The following is a 21,689-nucleotide window of genomic DNA, read 5'->3' as shown; positions in this document are numbered from 1 at the left end:
TCTCGGAGCCTGCTCTGGCCCCTCCAACTAGCCTGTCTCCGCTAAAGTCTTGAACGTGGCCTGTTCAGGTAGAAACCTCCCATCGCTGGGTGGAGAACTGCGCATGCTCAGTATGCCCCCTACCCGCTGGGTTCGACGGGGTGGGCTGTTGTCGGGTGGCCCAGGTGGTTGTTTATCTAAGCCTCCCGGGAGCGCGCGCGCGGCCGGTCGCCTAGGCGACGTGGGCGCAGGGGCGGGGCTTTCGCAGCCGGGCCCCGCCCCCCGGGCCGCCGGGCCCCCGCCCCCCGGCAGCGCTGCGGCTCGGGCTCGGGCTCGGGCGCGCGCTCCGCCGCCGGGAAGAGCAGCAGCAGCGGCGGCGGCGGCGGCGGGCGGGGAGCTGGGCGTGGAGGCGCGAGGGGCGGGGCGGGGCGGCCGGGCGGGCGGCACTGCGGGCCCGCGGTTCGGGCGGCTCGGGCGTCTCCTTAGCTCCCGCTACCCGCTCGCTTTCAGTGCCTGCTGGCGCTCGCGGGGCCGCCTTGCCACCCGGCTCGGCCCCTATGCCCAGGGTTGCACTTGCCTCCGCCGGCGCCCGGGGTGCCGCGGCGGCCGTGAGGTGGGGGCGGCCGCGGAAGGTGGCGGGGCCGGCCGCCGGCGCAGGGTCCGGGCGCGCAGCGAGGCGGGCGTAGGTCTATGTCGCGGGCGGCGGCGGCGGCGGCGGCCGCGGAGGGACGATGCGCGAGTACAAAGTGGTGGTGCTGGGCTCGGGCGGGGTCGGCAAATCCGCCCTGACCGTGCAGTTCGTGACCGGCACCTTCATCGAGAAATACGACCCCACCATCGAGGACTTCTACCGCAAGGAGATCGAGGTGGACTCGTCGCCGTCGGTCCTGGAGATCCTGGACACGGCGGGCACCGAGCAGTTCGCGTCCATGCGGGACCTGTACATCAAGAACGGCCAGGGCTTCATCCTCGTCTACAGCCTGGTCAACCAGCAGAGCTTCCAGGACATCAAGCCCATGCGGGACCAGATCATCCGAGTAAAGCGGTGAGAGGGCCGGGGGCGCGGGCAGGAGCTTCCCCGGTGGGGGGCCGGCAGCCCCCTGTTCGGAGATCAGAACTCCCTCCCGCGTGCTCTGGGGTGGCCGTGGGCTGGAGGAACTGTCTTGGGAGACAGCTTTAGGATCATAACGCTTTATCATAATTTTTTTTTTTTTTTACCAGCATCGTCCTCATCCTCTTGAATCTCAAATTTGAGTGCTTTGTTTCACAACTCAAATTTGGCATCCCACAAGCCCAGCTCTTTGTCTCTTGGATGTTACTAGTAGCGCTTGTGCAGAACCCCCAAAGCAAAGAAAGTTTAAATCTCGCAGAGGGGAGAGGGGCGGGTTGGTTTCTGCTGGGAAGAGCAGCTGTGCAAGTATAGTGGAGACATTTTCAGATTCAACAACAAAAAGACCTTTGCAGTTAGTTGACAGCAAAAATTGCCCACACATACGTGGTAAACATGTCAAGTCCGAAGGAAAAAGACCTTTCTCATTTCATAGAAGACTGAAGGGTGCCAAGGCGTTTTAACAAAAATGAACTCTGCAATTAAGATGAAACTTGAAAGACAGATTTGAAGACTTGGCTCAGTGGGATCGAGAAAGTATATTAGTATATAGAGGCATAAATATACCATTCACATTAAAGAATGTAACAACTTTTTTCCCCTTTTTTTAGTCTAGCTGCCTTATTCCTCTCAAAAACAGAAAGAAAAGGGGGGAGGGGGGAGGCATTCCTGGAAATAAAGCAAGTTTCTTCAAAGGTGTGACTCAAATATTAGCTAATGTAAAGTTACTGCAAATAAGCACTTTCCTAATAGGAACTCTTTTTCTCTAAAGTGTGCATTTTGAAAATATGGCCGGTAGCTTAAATGGCTTATGATATTTGTATTCTCTTAAACTGATTATATTTTTTCCTATAATTTCAAGAATCAGAAATGCAATGTCTCAGTTCCTAGTTTTAGCAAATTTTTCTAATTACTGTTTAAGTGTACGTTACTGTTTTATTCTTATTATTAATAATTGCTAATAATTTTGATCTAGTGTAATTTTGTTTTTCTTACCCGATTCTACCTATAACCTTGAATTAATAGACATCGGCTGAAAGCTAGTTGTAAGTGTACTGTAGACATAATCTCATTTTTAGCCAAGTTGAATCAACTCATTTTGAAAGAGCAAATACCAAGTCATGTGCCCTCAGGGGTTGTTCAAAAATTCATTACAAGAAGTAGATTTTTGATGCCACATATAAGATCAAAGGGGAAGCCCTCTCCTGAAGCTCCTCCTCCTTAACTCATTGAGTATGCACTTTAATAGGTAAAATAAAATTATGTATATTACTTCTTCCATTAAATTTCAAACTAGAATAAAGTTAATATTTTTACGGTCTCTGATGATGTTCTAAGATATAAATCTGATAGCTTTTTTTTTTCTTCAGTATCATTTTCTTAAAGTTAATTGCTATAGTTAACATAGAAATACTTTTGGTGTTAAAGTATGTGATATTAAGAGGCTACATTTAAGTGACTCAAATCTTTAACACTTCCCCCTTACTATTAACAACAACAACAACAACAAAAAATCCCTATAGAACAGGGCAATCAAACACATTGCCACATGTCAATCTTACATATATCACATTAAAGTAAATGCCCCAACTGCTACACTCTTTGTATTTACATATATACAGATAATACATACATCGATAAAATCACATGCCCAGTGCAAACTTCTTGACAGGAGCCCAGGGGACAGAATAGGGCAAAATGTCATTGGATAGTATAGTTCACATGATTTTGTAGTTTCTTTTGGTGTATTTGAGATCACCAATAATGAGTTAGTCTGAACTTAGTGTACTGGAACAATTTATTTGTTTGCAATATGACCCAGGAAGAAAAAACATAAAACTCTACTTGCCCTGATGTCATTGTACTCACTCGTCTCAGTTCCTGATGTAAAAGATTGAAAAAAATCAGCTGACATGGAGTTCCTAAGCTCAAGATAATTGTCCGTAAGAACCACTTGGGCCCATCTGTGTCCTGATATTTTTTTTAACCTCACCCTAACCTCATTATCTGGCCTCCCAGCCTATAGCATATTTTAAACAATATTGAAAGAAAGGATCTGTGTATTTTATGTATGTTATAATACAGTATATATTATGCTAAAGCAGGCATTCAGTGTATTGATTCTTTAACTTTTCCCATTTAAACAATAAAATGTGATTTTCAAATAAGTGCATTTTTTGTTCTTTTTGAGGATCAGTTTTTAAGCAGTTGCTGTAGGAGGTATTTGTAGTTGTTCTTTCCCCTCTGCCAGTTAGCTGCTTTACATATTACACACAACAGTTGTTTAAGGATGTTTAATATCACCATAATGCTGATGACATAAGTGAAATGTAGAGAGGGTTGATATTTTTTTGCCAAAAACTAGTCACTGGTGGAGAGGATATTTAAACCAAATCTGCATGAATCCATGTACTCTTCTCTTCCTCTGCACTGGGCTGCCTTTGAACTTGGCATTTACTGACAAATTCAATTATGCAGCCTTTGGTCTACGGCAGTACTATTCAATTCAAATATAATTGTGAGCCACATGTGTAGTTTTGAAATATCTAGTAGCTGAATTTTTTTTTTAATGTGAAGCAGGTAAAATTAATTTTAATAATGTATTTTATTTAACCCACTCTAAAATACTGTCATGTCAACCTGTAATCAGTATTCAAAAATTGAGGTATTTTCATCATTTTCTTTTGCATACTAAATTTTCAAAACTTGGGGTTCTGTTTATACTTACTGCACATCTCAGTATTTATAGAGTATTATAGCTGTATTTCAGTTGCTCGGCAGCCACACGTGGCTCCAAGGCTAACATATGGGACAGTGCAGGTCTAAGGTGTAAATATTTTGGGGAAACGCTGGCTTCTCTAAGCCCCAGCTTCCATGTTGTGAATTATGAGTATGGCACGCACCTCTCAGAGAATCTGCCCACAGTGCTGGAGACCCAGGTTCGATCCCTAGGTCAGGAAGAGCCCCTGGAGAAGGAAATGGCAACCCACTCCAGTATTTCTGCCTGGAGAATCCCATGGACAGAGGAGCCTGGTGGGCTACAGCCCATGGAGTCGCAAAGAGTTGGACACAACTAAGCGACTAACACACACGGACGTGCACCTCTCAGAGTCTTTGTCATATTAAATGAGGTGATAGATTTTAAGGTGTCCAGCACAATACCTTGAACATAAAAATGGCAGCTGTTATTTAACTTTGTCTCCTTGTCTGCTTAAATGTTATTTTAGAGGAAATAAATTTGTGGCTGCATTTTGAAATTCATCACCTAGTGTAGACTAGTGAAGTGTTAGTCACTCAGTCACGTCTGACTCTCCGTCCCCATAGATTGTAGCCCCCCAGGCTCCACTGTCTATGGGATCTCCCAGACAAGAATACTGGAGTGGGGAGCCATTCCCTTCTCCAGGGGAATCAACCTGACCCAGGGATTGAACCCAGGTATCCTGCCATTGCAGACAGATTCTTTACCATCTGAGCCACCAGGGAAGCCCAAGATTATACCAAAAAAAGCAATCATGATGAAAACAATCCTTGGAAAAATTTTGTTGGTATTCTTTTAAAATATTTTCGCTTATTAAGGATCTTGCGGGAAAGGCCACAGAATGAACATGTAACTTTTACTGTAGCATCCATGCGTGGGCAACAGTGAAATGGAGCGTGTCGCTGGATTGTTCTTGCATGGAGTGTTGCTTCTAGAAAATATAAAACAGGCCCCCACTCCCTTAAGTGTCTATCAGTCAGTTCAGTTTAGTTGCTCAGTCATGTCCAACTCTTTGCGACCCCATGGACTGCAGCACACCAGGCTTCCCCATCCATCACCACCTCCTGGAGCCTACTCAAACTTATATCCATTGCGTCGGTGATGCCATCCAACCATCTCATCCTCTGTCGTCTCCTCCTCCTGCCTTCAAGCTTTCCCAGCATCAGGGTCTTTTCCAATGAGTCAGTTCTTCACATCAGGTAGCCAAAGTATTGGAGTTTCAGCTTCAGCATCAGTCCTTCCAATGAATATTCAGGGTTGATTTCCTTTAGGATGGACTGGTTGGATCTCTTGCTGTCCAAGGGACTCTCAAGAGTCTTCTCCAACACCACAGATCAAAAGCATCAATTCTTCAGTGCTCAGCTTTCTTTATAGTCCAATTCTCACATCCATACACAACTACTGGAAACAAAGTAGTCATAGGTTCATAGGTTCATGGATATCCATACACAGGTTTCCCACGCCCCATCTGAAAGGAGAGTGTTCCTATGAAACCTTTCCTAAGCCACAATGGCATAAAGCAAATAAGCGGTTACCTTAGGACATATCGTGCTTACAGATACACACCCAAAAAATGTGCTAGGTAAAGCTCAGATGCGCATAGACACAGTTCAAAGCGGTGGCAGCTTGATGCTGAGATGCTGAGCGTGGTTCCTGGGGAGGGAGCTTGGGGGTGCCTCTCTCCCCATGGGGTAGTGCTACTTCTCAGCTGCTCACAGCAAACCAAATGCTGAATACCATTTTCATTTTTCACTTTTAAAAGCAAAAATCACCTGATTTCTTTTGGTTATCAAAAACAGGTACTAACGGAGGTCCTTTGTAAAAGCAAAGTGGTATACAGCAACTTTGGAAAAGCACAGGGTGTTTGGAAAGTAGGTGCGCAAGTTTCTATCCAAGCTTAGCAGGCCAACTAAATGGTGGTTTTTATAAATTCCCATGCTTGCTTTCATTGAAATTGACTTTGAATGAGATCAAATGCATAGAGAAGAGTGACAGGGATAGAGAATGTATTTCAGTTGAAATAAGACTCGAATTCTTTCTAGTGTCCTGGTTACTTGTCCCATTCCCCCCAGGGTAAGCTGTGGTCCTGACTTGAAGTATCTTGGAACATGCTGTGGAAGGCCTGTCGTAGGATAAAGCCCAGAAATCCTCACCATGGCGAGGCTCAGCATGCTGTTGTCCCTCCCGGCCTTTCCAGCTTCCCCTCTGGCAACCTTCCTCGCCCCTTGCATTTGAGCACCCAGACCTCCTTTTAGTTCCTTTTAGTTCCGTGAAATTGCCTATCTTCTGGGCATTCCTTCTACATGTAGAAATCACCTGCCTTTTGCAGGGTTAAATCCTCCTCTTGGTTGCTGTAGTTTTTTAGTCACTGAGTCATATCCGACTCTTTGCAACCCTATGGACTGTAGCCCTCCAGGCCCCACTGTCCATGGGATTTCTCAGGCAAAAATACTGGAGTGGGTTGCCATTTCCTCCTCCAGGGGATCTTCCTGACCTAGGGATCAAACCTTCATCTCCTGGTGGCTCAGACAGTACAAGAGTCTGCCTGCAGTGCAGGAGACCCGGGTTCGATCTGTGGGTCAGGAAGATACCCTGAAGGAGGAAATGACTACCCACTCCAAAATTCTTGCCTGGAGGATTCCAAAGACAGAGGAACCTGGCAGGCTACAGACCATGGGGTAGCAAAGAGTCGGACATGATTGAATGACTAACACACACATAAAAGATTTCCTCCTCAGGGAAGCCTTCCTCATCTTCCCAAATTGAATTTACTCCTTCCCATCTTCCCACACTATACTGACTTCATGCCTTGCCCCTTCCCTCAACCACGCGTATTTCAGACATCAGTGGCACCCTGTGCTTCCCCTCTTTTGGTAGTGCTCATCAAAGTTTAAATATTTGAGTGATACTTAAGTACAATCAGTCTTTCTTATTAAACTCTAATCCCATGTGGCTAGCACAGCCCCTGGCACTTAGGAAACAATCAAGAAAAATATGTTGAAAAAATTCAGTGTTCAAAGAAAGATTTACTTTAGTGGCCTCAGTTTCCCCAAGCATTTTAATTTTACAGATAGAGGAGGTGATTCTTTAAAGCCCATTTTGTAGCTGGAGTAGACATTCTCCCTTCAACTCTTAACATTCTAGGAGAATACTCCTATCTACATAGGGCAACCAGAGAAGAGGTAGTTTAATAAGAACCTTAAAGAATTAGGAACATGACGTCATCCAGATGGAGAACTTGGCATGGGAAATGCTCAGCAGATGTTTTGTTCAGGTGCTCAGTCGTGTCCGACTTTTTGCAACTCCATGGACTGCAGCACGCCAGGCTTCCCTGTCCTTTGATATCTCCCCATAGTTTGCTCAAACTCATGTCCATTGAATCGGCAATGCCATATAACCATCCCATCTTCTGTCATCCCCTTCTCCTGCCTTCAGTCTTCCCCAGCATTGGGGTCTTTTCCAGTGAGTCAACTCTTTGCATCAGGTGGCCAAAGTGTTGGAGCTTCAGCTTCAGCATCAGTCCTTCCAATGAATATTCAGGACTGATCTCCTTTAGGATTGGCTGGTTTGATGTCCTTGCAGTTCAAGGGACTCTCAAGAGTTCTCCAGCACCACAGTTCAAAAGCATCAATTTTTAGGTGCTCAGCCTTCTTTATAGTCCATCTCTCACACTCATCCATGTCTACTGGAAAAACCATAGCTTTGACTAGATGGACCTTTGTTGATAAAGATGGACCTTTGTTGATAAAGTAATATCTCTGCTTTTTAATACGCTGTCTAGGTTTGTCATAACTTTCCTTCCAAGGAACAAGCATGTTTTAATTTCATGGCTATAGTCACAGTCCACAGTGATTTTGGAGCCCAAGAAAATAAAGTCTGTCTCTGTTTCCATTTTTCCCCATCTGTTTGCCATGAAGTGCTGGGACCAGATGCCATGATCTTAGTTTTTTGAATGTTGAGTTTTATGACAGCTTTTTCACTCTCCTATTTCACCTTCATCAAGAGGCTTTTTAGTTCCTCTTTGTTGACTGTTAAATAGACCAGATTAGCTAAACCAGGAATTTATATAAAGTGTGAGAGGAGGTAAGGCTAAATATTAATATGCAAAGCTGAATTACAGAAGGTTAAAGACTTTCGGACTTGATCTTGTAGTCAAGGAGCACGATCAGGATTGTTGCTGAAATGGTAATATAGTGATGATATGATAGATGGCTTAGTGATAATAGACCAGAATCAGAAGGAAGAGTTGTGAGATACTGTCAGAATCTCATATAAAGATTCTGAGTGAGCATGGTGTCTGTCAGAACAGAAAGGAAAGAATGGATGCAAACGATGTGAAGAACGAATTAATCAAACTTAGTGGGAGAGACGAGGGAAAGGTCAAAAGTAACCTTGACGTTCTGAACATGAGCCAATAGGCTTAGGGAGGAATAGCTGGGGGAGATGTTTTCACCTTTGGAGATGGTGATCATCCAGATAAATGCATCTAATAAGCAATTAGGATATTGGAATAAAGCCTGAAAAGTCAGTTTATGTATGAATACAGAGACTCGAGATCATCTTCATAATTCAGATCTGGAGAGCAGATGAAACCTTCTGGATAGAGTATAGAGAGACAGAAGTGGATGGCCGGTAATAGAAAATAGAAATGTATATGACCAAGGATAGAACTTGAGAATTTCAAGATACCTAGAGGAGACTTTGTTAGGTTAGAAGAAATGGCGTGTTTTAAGACTGGGAAGAAGACTGGGGAAAGGGGTGGTTAATGTTTACTACCCAAGTGAGTGAGTGACTTTTTTATGTTTTTTTAACCTTATTTATATTTCTGTATCATTTGAGCGATCACTTTTAAGTGACCAGCTGGTTGTTTGCACTTTTTCTTCTCACAGCAAGTTGCCAAAAAGCCTGCTCTAAGGTAGAGATGGATTGCCAATTGTTAAAGCATAGATCTTGACCCACAGTAATTTGGCGCACAGAGCTAAAACCAGGAAATACATACAGTGCTGTTTGTCCCGATAAATGATTTCTGGAATCTGCCACCAACTCCTTCTTCCCCAAACACTACCTTGCCCTGTTTGATCCCCCCGAAAACCAAAATTGTAATTGAGAGCTCCTCCAAGGTACAGAGCCTGATAGCTATGAGTCATCTTTTTATAGCCCAGAGTTTTTTTTTTTTCCCTGAAAGGGGAACTTGGTTTCGCTGCAATGTAAAATTAGAGTAAATTACAGTAGAGTCGGGTTCTTTTTACCATCCCAGGATTAGAATTTTTTGAGTTCACTTTGTAGATGATGTCCCTACAGCTCAGCTTTCTGGGAATACCTCTGTGTAGTTAGCACGATAAGGGAAAAAGTAGTTTGCTATGAATCTTAAAGAATCAGCAGCTTGTGACCTACAAATCTTAATCTAGTTAAGGTTTTGTAATCATTGTATCAATAAAATCTCTAATCAGGGGAATCATTACAGTTTCTTTTTAAAGGTAGATAGGGCAAAAAGAATTTAGCCAGCTAGCCATGCCACTGTATACAAACAAAAGATATAAACCCTCCCCAAATGGATAAATCCTCTGGCAAATGGAACAAATGGATGATTCAAAAGGCAATTTGACCGGCCACTGAAATGAGAAGTATTCAGGCAGGTAGAGGACACTGACCACCTAACTCTCCTTTGGGGAAAAGTCAATAATTGATAAACGTTAAGGAGTAGGAACTAATAAAATATGTCTGGATGATAAAACCAACAGGAAAAGCCAACATATTTCTAAGCAGTGATCTTTATATAATACTAGGTATACCACACTTAAGGAGGTTTTTTCTAAGGATAATTTTTACTTTATATGGTTTCTCTCTTAGCCATCGTCTTTAGAACCTGAACCCCTGGGGAAAGAAGTGAGGTTCCCATTCTAGAGTTTCCTCTGGCTTTGTTTGGACTTCCCCCCTTCTCTCCATCTGTTCTTACCTACTGTTTCCTCAGGTACTTATGTTTTTCTGGCCTATAGTATAAAAGGAATTCTACGTACCCCACATTGTGGGGAGAAATATTTGAGTTTGAATATGAGTAGACTTTAACCCAAGATAAAACTGTTGGAGACGGAATAATTGCAGAAGTAAAACTGAAGAGAGTGTATTTCTGTAGGAAATGTATTGTGAAATATTAATGGTGTGCAGAAATATACCATGTATATATTTGCCTTTTTATTTGTAACTTGGACAGTTGTGAAAGTGAAACTCACCTGTTTAAATTATACTTAGAAAAGATTGAAACCTCTTTGGAAACATCTGACCTAATATTTCAACTACTTCACCTTTTATTCTTGTAGGAAAACTCTAATAAAAAACAGACACCTATATTAGCCTGATTTTTAATAAATTTCAGTTTAAATTAAAGGTCACCGCTATGAAATAAGATTCTTTTTTTCCAGCATGTGAGTCAGAATAAGGTTATTGGTTATCTGAATCAAATGTCAGCAGCGTATTATATTGAAGACATGGTTTGGAAGGTCCAGTAACAGAACAGCATTGGGATTCTTTGCAGTTTGATGTATTTCATTACTTAATGTTGGAAATGAACTTATCACACATTGCTGAACTCTATCTGAATAAGCTATTTAAAACAGATTGCAGCATGTGAATAAAGTGTACTTGTAAATTACACATTCTTTAAATCAAAATGCTGAAATGTATTCACTGGCCGCATTGGATAGATTGTTGGATTTATTTTTGTTTTGAAAACAAGTCAGATTGGTATTTTATGGGGAAGTATGCTGATTAATTATTTTGTGGGTTTTTACAGTTTATTCTTATTGAGATAATTGATGTATATGTTGTGATAGTTGTAGGGTTTTTTCACTCAGTAAAATTACCCAGGACAAAAACATTGTAAAGCTTTAACTTAAAATATTTAGAAGTTATTTCTCATAAAATGTAATGATTTGATATACATATATACTGCAAAATGATCACCGCAGTATGTTTAGTTAACATCTGTCACCACACCTAGTTAGAACTTGTGTGTGTGTGCTGACAGCTTTCATGGTTTACTCTCTTAACAACTTTCAAATATCCAATACAGTATTGTTACTATGCTGTACCTTACCTCCCCAGGACTTACTTATTAGTTATTTTATAACTGGTAGCGTATACCTTTTTTTTTTTTTAACCACCTTCACCCATTTACCACCCTCCATCTGTTCTCTGTATCTTTGAGTTCAGTTTTGTGGCTTATTTGTTTCTCTTAAGATTCTCTATATAAGTGAAATTATACAGTATCTGTCTTTTTCTGTCTGACTTATTCCACTTCACAGGCTACCCTTAAGTTCTATCCCATATTGTCTCAAATGGCAGGATTTCCTTTTGTTTTTTTATTTTCTTATGGTTTAGTAATATTCTGTTTTGTGTATATACCACATTTTCTTTATCAACTGTCCTTCGGTGGATACTTAGGTTGCTTCCATGTCTTGACTCTTGTAAATAATGTGGCAGTGAATTTGAGGGCGCATGTATCTCTTTGAAATAGTGATTTTGTTTTCTTCAGATGTAAATATCCAAATGTGGCATCTCTAGATCATATGATAGTTCTATTTTTAATTTTTTGAGGATCTTCCATACTGTTCTCCTTGGTGGCTGTGCCGATTTACATCCCTGCCCACTGTGCTCAGGGGTTTTGTCTTCTCCACATTCTCAACAACACTTGTTATTCTTTGTGTTCTGGGTGATAGTCACTCTAACAGGTGATAATCTCATTGTGACTTTGATATGTCCTTCCCTGATTAGCAGTGTTGAGCACCTTTACATGTACTTGTTGGTCATCTGTATGTCTCCTTCAGAAAAATGTCTGTTCAGATCCTCTTCCCATTTTTTAATTGGATTTTTTTTTCTATTGAGTTGCATGAGTCCCCTTTATATTTTGCATATTAACCCCTTGTAAGATGTGTGATATGTAAATGTTTTCTTCCACTCTATAGGTTGCCTTTTCATTTGGTTGATGGTTTCATTTGCTGTGCAGAAGCTTTTTAGCTCTTTTTTTATTTGTTTTGTTGCCTTCGCTTTTTATGTCAAATCCAAAAACTTATTACCAAGACCAGTGTCAAAGAGCTTACCACCCTGTGTTTCCTTCTAGGAGTTTTATGGTTTTAGGTTTCATGTTTAAATCTTTAAATCTGTTTTGAGTTGGTTTTTGTTTCTGGTGCGAGATAATACTCCAGTTCCATTTTTCTGCATGCAGCTGTCCAATTTTCCCAGCACCAGTTCTGGAAGAAACTACTCGTTCCCCATTGTATATGCTTGGCTGCTTTGCTGTGAAGTAGTTGATCGTATATGTATGGGCATTCTTTAATCTGTCCCATTGATATATTAATATATGTCTGTTTTTATGTTGGCACCATACTGTTTTGATTTCTGTGGCTTTGTAATATAGTTTGGAATCAGGAAGTATGATGGCCCCTGCTTGGTTCTTCTTTCTCAAGATTCCTTTGGCTATTTGAGGTCTTTTGTAATTCCATACAATTTTAGAATTGTTTATTATATTTATGTGGAAAAGGCCTTTGGAGTTTTGATAGAGATTGAATTGAATCTGTAGACTGCTTTGGGTAGAATGGACATTTTAACAATAATCGTCTAGGCCTTAAGTACAGAACAGTCTTAGATTTTCCTTCATTTTCTCTCATCAATGTGTTTTTTTTTATTGTTATTATCTGTCAAAAAGGAATATTTTTTAAAAAGCTATCTACTTCTTTGTATTTAGTCAGCAATGAGGGGCTTTTACATTTTATTAAATCATGGCTCTCAGAAATACATTTTACAGTGCACATACAGACATAAATACATGTAACTGAAACCAAAATTTCATGAAACAATAGTTACACTTGCTGTGTTGCTATTATTATAGTTTCTGTATTATTCTTTCCTTACTTTGTAAAAATGAAAATATAATAAATATTATAAAATTATAAATATTATAAATTATTTTATAAATACATATAAATTATTTTTATATATTTATAAATATATATAAATGATTATAAATATTATAAAATATTATAAAAATATAAGTGTTCCTCTTGATCCACTAAATTGATCTCATCACACACAATTTGAAAACTGCTATTGTGGAACATTTTTCTCTAAGAAAAATAAATGGAACTATCTCTTTCATAGTTTGAAACAACTTTTATCTTCTCTTCCCACTTTTCCATTTTCCAGCAATGCTGTATAAATGCTCTAAAAGTGAAATAAATTTCCCAACTTGAGTTAGTAAATGCAGCCTCTGTTATGGAAAAAGAAACCATTTAGTCAAGGATCAAAAAGATACAGAAAGTGTATCTTTTGAGGAAGCATCTATTACTGTTTGCTGGGCAGGTTACAATTATGAGGACTTGTTTCTCAAGTAGGTTTGTTCGTCCTGATAAGGCGGGATAGCTCTGGCCCTGTGCAGCGTGGAACAGAGAACGGGGCGCTGCAGTTGGATTCCAACCGGAGTGCGTGTTCATTAGCACAACAGGTTGCTGGGGAGACTGATCTTTATAAGAGGCCTGCTGCATCTCTCCAAGATGATATTGATTCAGCTCTGCCTTTACGACAGTAAAAAGAGATGAAGATGACCATAATTATAGCTATCTTAAAATTACTTTGTAAAATTACCCCAGAGAAACATTATAGACCTTTACTTAAAACACTTAGGAGTGTTGTTTTTCATGTTTTTCTTGGAGCAGCCCTTAAAAATTAATAATTCAAATGTGGAAATCCTACATCCTGTTAATAATTCAGTACATCTTAATATTTTCTTCTTACCAGATGTCTTTACATCTTTCTGCAAATGAAGCCTTAGAGTGTTTTTCTCGCATTTTGGGTGGAAATTTTTATTTTGTTCTTAATTCTAAATACATGCATCCTTAGGTTTCCAATGAACATAACAAATATACTGTATTTATTGTAGTTCTAATTCAGTTTTTAATTTTATCATACATAATGATCTGATTTTACCTATGAAGACCCATAACAGTTAATCTGGTTAAAGCTGAGCTTCAGTACTTACTAGTTATGAGGAGCAAGTTAGCATTCTCTGCATCTCAACTTCCTCATCTGGAATATAGGTATAATATAATAATTGATGAGGTAATGAATGTAAATTTTCTTTGCCTTGGTGTAGTTGCTCAGTTGTGTCTGACTCTTTGCGACCCCATGGACTGCAGTACTTCAGGCTTCCCTGTCCATCACCAACTCCCAGAGCTTGCTCAGACTCATGTCCATCGAGTCAGTGATGCCATCTAACCATCTCATCTTCTGTCATCCCCTTATCCTCCCGCCTTCAATCTTTCCCAGCATCATGGTCTTTTCCATTGAGTCAGTTCTTCGCATCAGGTGGCCAAAGTATTGGAGCTTCAGCTTCAGCATCAGTCCTTCCATTGAGTGTTCAGGACTGGTTTCCTATAGAATTCTTTGCATAGTAACCCTAAAATATCAATAATAACGTTTCACCAAAGATCACAGAAATAGAAATGTGAGCCAAATATTTTCCGACTTTATAAAATCAGTGTACCGCCACGTGATTTCTTAGGCCTTTGACTCAGTTGCCTTCCTATATGTAGATAAATTATATAGCTTATCTAGTATTGCATTTCCATTTTTCCATTGCTTTCTCCTCCGTGGGCTTCCCTGGTGGCTCAGAGGTAAAGAATCTGCCTGCAATGCAGGAACTACAGGAGACACAGTTTCAATCCCTGGGTCAGGAAGATCCCCTGGAGAAGGGCATGGCAACCCACTCCAGTATTCTTACCTGGAGAATCCCATGGACAGGGGAGCCTGGTGGGCTACAGTCCGTGGGGTCGCAAAGTCGGACATGACTGAAGCAGCTTAGCACAGAGCACAATCTAGTATTGCATTTCCATTTTCCCACTGCTTTCTCCTCCACGTCTGAAGTGCTCATCCAGTGTGTGTTACAGACCTTATAGGCCTGAGTGCTTTGTATGTTCGCCTTCCACAAGACTCTGTTGCCTGTAGATGGTGACAGTATGATTTTGGGCTCACAAAGAATTGTGATTCTTTTTTTTTTTTTTAAATGTGTGTTTGTCACTCAGTCGTGTCCGACTCTTTGCGACCCCATGGACTGTAGCCTGCCAGGCTCCTCTGTCCATGGAATTCTCCAGGCAAGAATACTGGAGTGGGTTGCCATTTCCTTCTCCATTTTTTTTAGTACATATATGTAAAATATAAAAATATTTCACAGGAAATGATCAGATATATAAAAAGTATTTGTTAAATAACATTTCTTTTTTAAAAAGTTGACGATGATAATAGACTTTGTGTGAAAGCCAAAACTGCGCACGGGGTAGAAATAATTTTAATAGTGTTTATGGCTAGTTATATATATAACTACATCTGTATATATGTATATATAGAGAGAGAGAAAGAAGGAGGGGGGCAATGGAGGGAAATATGTTGACAGAGCTTTTTAATAAATTGATTCTAGAAGTCTTGTCTTTGCATAAAAGTCATCACTGTCAACATCAAATACTATGGTTTAAAGCATTTTATTTGCATAGCATTGCCCTGGGCGTTATGCAGAATAAGTACAAGATTCTATCTTCGTCCATGTGGTGTGTCAACATGTACTACAAATGAATATATGTTTGACAGTGTTGAGTTTATTATATATGGAGAGAGAGACAGAATACATTTTTTTTTTGGAACAATTTTATTTCTAAGTTTTAAAGTATTATTCCACCAAAGACATTGCTTTTACTAGACCACTTTTTCTAAGGAAGCTTTTGGGGTGTACAACATTTTTTCCCCTTCCTATTTTATTGAGCTGTAACTCACCCACAGCACTATATAAGTTTAAAGTGTACAGCATAATGATTTGACTCATGTACATCATGAAATGATTATCACAGGAGGTTTAGTGAACATTCATAATCTCATGCAGATGCAACATTAAAGAAATAGGAAAAAAAGATTTTTTTTCCTTGTGATGAGACTCTTAGAATTTACTCTCTTAACAACTTTCATTGATAACATACAACAGTGTTAATTATATTTAATCATGTTGTACATTATATCCTTAGAACTTATTTACTTAGAACTAGAAATTTGCGCATTTTGACTCCTTCATCCAGTTCCTCCCCCAACCCCCATACACCCCTGCCTCTGGTAACCACAAATCTGTTCTCTTTTTCTGTGAGTTTGTTTTTTTGTTTTTGAAGCCTACAACAAATAATTGGCCTGCAACGCTATGTGGGTTCCTGGTGCACAACATAGTGATTTGATATTTCTACACATTGCAAAATGATCACCATGATAAGTCCTGTTACCATCTGTCATCATACAAAGATTTTACATTATTATTGATGCTATTCCCCTGTACAGATGTATACTATATATTTCATACTTCTGAATCATTCATTTTCTAACTAGAAGTCTGTGCCTCTTAATCCCCCTCACCTATTTCTCTCACCTTTTCTAAAGATGCATTCTGACTCAAAAATTTCTCTCTAAGACTAATGTCAACAATTGTGTATTTACTTTATTTAGTACATCTTAATCCTCCCTGGAAATGAAATCTTAAAACTTTCTGTCTGGGGACTTCCCTGCTGGCCCAGTGGTTAAGACTCTGAGCTCCCAATGCAGGGGGCCCAGGTTCAATCCCTGGTCAGGGAACTAGATCCCACATGCTGCAACTAAGACCTGGTGCAGCCAAATAAATGAATAAATAAAAAGAAAAAAAAAAAAAAAAAGAAAAAAAAAAAAAAACTTTCTGTCTGTATTTGGTTGTTGAATGGTTTGAGCAGAATTGTTATCTTAGAAAGCATTAAGAAAGCAAACTGATTTATGGATAATTGAGAGAAAATAGAGTCGGTTAGCTAGTACCCAGGGAAGATCGCTGGGAGATAAGCTAAAGATAAAAGTTCATTTAAAAATAAAAGTTCGTTATCAGGGATAGTTTAATATAGATTGAGAAACAAAGGATAAGCTTTATCGCCATATCAGGTTTTTGTTTTTTGGTCTTTGCATTTAGTAAAACTGAAGTTTCCAAATATGCTATATATAAAACTATTTTCGTTCAGTGTCTAATTAAGTCGTGTCCGACTCGGTGAGACCCCATAAACTGTGGCCTGCCAGGATCCTCTGTCCATGGGATCTCCCGGGCACCAGGCAAGAATACTGGAGTGGGTTGCCGTTTCCTCCTCCAAAACCATACTGAGATATAATCTCCTCCTCACCCAGACGACCCACGTATACTCAGAATGCTTTCTCTTCTGCTTTGTGAGCCAAACAAACTTTGCCCATCAGTCCTGTTGGCATAATGAGGGGCTCGGTGTGCTCACAAGTGCATGCTACATGGACACTAACTAGAAAGTTAAGGTGATTTTTTAAGTTTTATTTTAGAGGAGCTAGAGATGAGAAAATAACATCTCGATGATATATCAGTTTACGCATAATACTAATGACACAGAACTTTTTTCAGTGGCCTTACATTAAAGAGCCGTAATGCTTGCATAAACTCTACCTGTTCTTGCACTCAAATGGCCATTAACCAGTTTGGCATACTGCTGTCTTCAGAGGGGAAGGACGTAAACACTGTCGGGTGGTAGGTAGGACGCCTCCCAGAGCTACATCCATCTGAAAAGACCACTCTTGGTATTTATTCCTCAGGCTATCCTGAGCACATCATCTGGTTTTACTAAATGAAACAGTTGGACATTTACAGAGGAAGGACTATTTGGGGAAGGCGAGTGGTTCTGTTGCTCCCATCAGCACACGCTGTCGAAATCACAAATCCTCAAGTTTTTGGAGGGGAAGGGGACAGCAGAGGATGAGATGGTTGGATGACTCAATGGACATGAGTTTGGGTAAGCTCTGGGAGTTGGACATCTGGGAGATGGACAGGGAGGCCTGGCATGGCGCGGTCCATGGAGTCGCAAAGAGTCGGACACGACTGAGCGACTGAACCGAACTGAACTGAAAGCTTTTGTAGGCCATGCTGATTGGCTTCTAACAATCCCATAAATATTTTCCTTTGAATGAGTACCACCACTTTCATCTGTTCCCTTTTCTCCAAAGGTGACCTGATGTCTTTTTACCTGGGACAGTTCAGGTTTATGCCTGTTGCCTTGGCACATTTGTTTACGGTGTCCCTTTCCATCTCAAAAGCATCTCTTGGCAGTAAATTATATAGTCCCTCTAGACTCTTACCTTAAGTTCCCTGTTTTTAGAATCATGACAATTGCAGCCTGGTTTTTTACATGTATTTTTGAAATACCCAGTCTGTATAAACAGTCTCTTTCTTTGACTTGGCCGCCATCCTTCTGTATTATATTTCTTAACTTGGGGCAGCAGATCCTCATGACCTGGAAATTCAGTTTAAAGAATGACATCTTCTTTACAAAACATGCTAGACTAAAGATGGCTGTGGATTGTTGGACACGACTCCCAGAAAGAGGTGGGATCTATTTCCCCTCCCCCTGAATCTGGGCTGGCCTGTAACTATTTTGACCAAGAAAGATGGCGGAAGTGATGCTAAGCAAGTTTGGGGCCTAGTCTCTACAAGGACTGTGCACCTTCCACCATGGTCTTTTGGAGCCTTGAGCTGCCATGTGAGAAGTCCAGCTGCCCTGAAAAGGCCCTGAGACTGTGTGGAGAGAGAGAAGGAGCTGCCCGTCCAACTGAGTCCACCAATGTGCCAGGCCTAGGGTGCAGCCAGCGTTGACTGCCTGCCCAGCCCAGCCCTAGCTGAGCATCACTGAGTGAGCCCAGTCAGTACCACATGGGGCAGAAGAATCACCCACATGGAGCAGAAGAATCACCCAGCTGAGCTCTGCCCAAATTCCTGACTCACACCACCACAAAATCCAGTAAAATGGTTATGTTAAGCCATTAGTTTCGGGGTAGTTTTTTATACAGCAATAGTTATCTGAAACAGTAAAACATTTTTAGATGAACATGTTGATATTTTAGAAATTATTTTGACAAAAGAGCACTATTGATCCTTTGGATTTCTCTGTGACAATCTTTAAAGAATATTGAGGATGGGTGGTAAGTGAATGGATGAATGTATTTTAGCTATTAAAAGGTGGCAGAGTGATGCAGGCACTCACCCTTTGCCTTCACATTTTATCTGCCCTGTGTCATTTTACTGTTCTTACCCACACATGACTGACTACACTTTGAAGATCATACTTAATTTTATTAGATTATAACATATTAAAGTTTAGTTTCAGCAGAAAAATCTAAGTCTACTGTATATGCTTTGCACCTGCTTGTAATAATAATAGTCTTACTGGCCCCTCCCCCTGAACTCTGCCCGCAGTGTATATTGTTTATAAACGTAGTTGACATACACCATCTAATCTGTGTTAAGAATAAAAGCTTCTTCCATGTATTTATTTGGTGGTAGTCTGCTTCAATTTTGATATCTAGCACTTGGTACAAAGAAAGCATCTAGTAAATATTTGTTGAATTATAAATAAATGTTCCTTTAGTTCATTACATTATGGATTTTGACCATTTTTCTTCCAAATATCTGGAGAGCCTTTATGCTGCAAATCAGTTTTAAGCACTTTGGCATCTAATGGAAAGCACGATAAAGGATAAAGAAAAATAAAGCATTCTAGATAAAGTACATCCAAAACGCTCTCTCAGCCTGGGGACCATGGATATGGCTTTCCTGGTGGCTCAGTGGTGAAGAATCTGCCTGCCGGTGCAGGAGACGCAGGTTTGATCCCTGGTCAGGAAGATCCCCTGGAGAAGGAAATGGCAACCCACTCCAGTGTTCTTGCCTGGAGAATTCCACGGACAGAGGAGACTGGTGGGCTACAGTCTGTGGGGTCGCAAGGGAGTCGGACACAACTGAGCGACTAAAACAATAGCAGCCATGGATGTGTTTGCATGGTTTCTGTGACATTTTCACTAGGGGCTCCATGTGAAAGCTGTCATATTTGCAAATCATCACTTTAAGTCATTCTGTTTTGTAAGACTGTAAGTGTCAAGAATTGATTCCAGTACTGGAGAAACAGCTACATAAAAACATTCCTGGCCCTTGCTTTCCTGAGGTCCCTGATCTAACTTCAAAGGTGGCACCGCTGGTTTAAGGCAGAAACGAGACCTCGGTTCTCCTCCTTCTCTTCAGTTCTGTTCCATTTTCTTTTTTATTATCCCACATTGTTCTGCAAGGCTTCAGAGCCACGGTTCAGCCTACGGCCATACCACCCTGAGCACGCCCGATCTCGTCAGAGCCGGGGTTCATATCTAGTGACTTGACTCAGCAGTGTTTGAAGCAAGAAGATGAATAGAGTAAGGAAAGATACTTCTGTTTGGAGAAGATGGTAAACGGTCAGCTTTTGATGTTAGAGGCAGTTTGATAGTAGTAGTAGACTAATTTGATATTAGTATCTATCCTGTTGTTCTCACATTGTACCCACAAGAGCTAATGGCCTTTATTGTAGAAGACCATCCTGCCAGGGAATGGGAGCTGGAGATAAGAAATAAGATACTATGGAACAATTTGTGTACTTTTTTACAGCTATATCACCACAATTAAAATTCTAAAACTGACTTACTAACAGATGGTTGGAGAGAACTTAGAAAAGAATAATTAGCATTTTGTAGTATTTTACAGTATCCATAATACTTCAATGGATAATTCATGTAAACTGCTTAGCACAGTGTCTGGCACCTACTAAGCCCTCTACGGATGCTAAGCTATCATTAGTAAAGTCATCACCGTCTTCTTCCATGCTGTAATACCTAAAGATCAGTAATGTTTGTTTCACAAATAAGGAACAGGAGGGGAATTTGTTTGGCAAACCAGTGGTTGGACTCCGAGCTTCCCGTGCGGAGGGTGCGAGTTCAATCCCTGGTCAAGGAACTAAGATCCCACATGCCACATGGCGCAGCCAAATTTTAAGGAAAAAAAAAAGGGGGGGAAACTGAGACTGAGAGAGATCATATGACATGTCTTAGGGAGCACAGCGGGGACTTTTTGTAGGTGCCCTAAATATGCATCCAGTTCTCTTCCCATTGTGGACTCCATCACGATTTTAGCCAGTGACCAAGCCGTGGTTGACCTTGAGTGTTAGCCTTTATCTAGTGGTTGTAACTGTTGTTCTTTAGTTGCTAAGTCATATCCAATTCTTTGCAACCCCATGGACTGTAGCCCGCCAGGCTTCTCTGTCCATGGGATTTCCCAGGCAAGCGAACTGGAGTGGGGTGCCATTTCCTTCTACAAGGGATCGTCCCGATGCAGGGATTGAACCCACATCTCCTGCATTGGCAGGCAGGTTCTTTACCATTAAGCCACCGGTGAAGCCCCAGTGGTTGTATAGCCGCCATTTATTTTTCTAAGGTAGCGATTTGCGGGGATGGGGCGAGGACCGTGTGCAGGGTTGTAGGATAACTGTTGTGGACATGGCATAGAGGATAGAATAGCGGGGCAAGAAATTGGAGGTAGGACCAGTTAGGAGACTTGCATAGCTCAGGCTTGAGTTGTTTTGGAAATTAAAGGAGTTTTGTAGCAGGAATGAAAATGAAGGGACCAGTTTTCTCACATCCAATAATTCTCACCTTGCCTGTCCCCTATAATCAGTACTGTTCCAGACCTGTTGTTACAGCCTCTCATCTCAAACTTGATTACTTTAGAGACTCTTGAAGACTTTTGCTGACCATCCTTTCTCCCTCATTCCCACAGTGACCTCTTATAACCATTTCTAACTTTTTTTACTTCGCTGTTGGGTTGAACCCTGCCAACATACCCGTAGCTCATCATTCTCCATTGACTGCTCTTGGGCACCATAATCTCTGCCAATAATGAGGGTTTCCAGTTCCTTTCTTCACTGTGCGTTTGTTTTGTTTTGC

The 21,689-nt window shown here is 40.9% G+C and overlaps 1 protein-coding gene across 2 annotated transcripts in view; it reads left to right on the top strand.

The window, feature by feature from the left end:
• The first annotated feature begins 576 nt into the window (after positions 1-576).
• RAP2A (RAP2A, member of RAS oncogene family) overlaps positions 577-21,689 on the top strand; it is a 40,332-nt gene continuing 19,219 nt past the window's right edge. Inside the window, exons 1-2 of one of the 2 annotated variants that reach the window (XM_043477902.1) lie at positions 577-1,024; positions 1,201-2,058. In XM_043477902.1, coding sequence (XP_043333837.1) covers positions 711-1,024; positions 1,201-1,402 — 516 coding nt within the window. In that variant the 5' untranslated portion in view covers positions 577-710 and the 3' untranslated portion in view covers positions 1,403-2,058. Of the gene's footprint in view, positions 1,025-1,200; positions 2,059-21,689 lie in introns of those variants that run through there. The other variant, XM_043477901.1, reaches the window with a different exon arrangement.

The sequence above is a fragment of the Cervus canadensis genome, chromosome 9 (genome assembly GCF_019320065.1).
Source record: "Cervus canadensis isolate Bull #8, Minnesota chromosome 9, ASM1932006v1, whole genome shotgun sequence".
Classification (NCBI taxonomy): Eukaryota; Metazoa; Chordata; class Mammalia; order Artiodactyla; family Cervidae; genus Cervus; species Cervus canadensis.
This window is presented reverse-complemented; position numbering and strand designations above follow the sequence as displayed.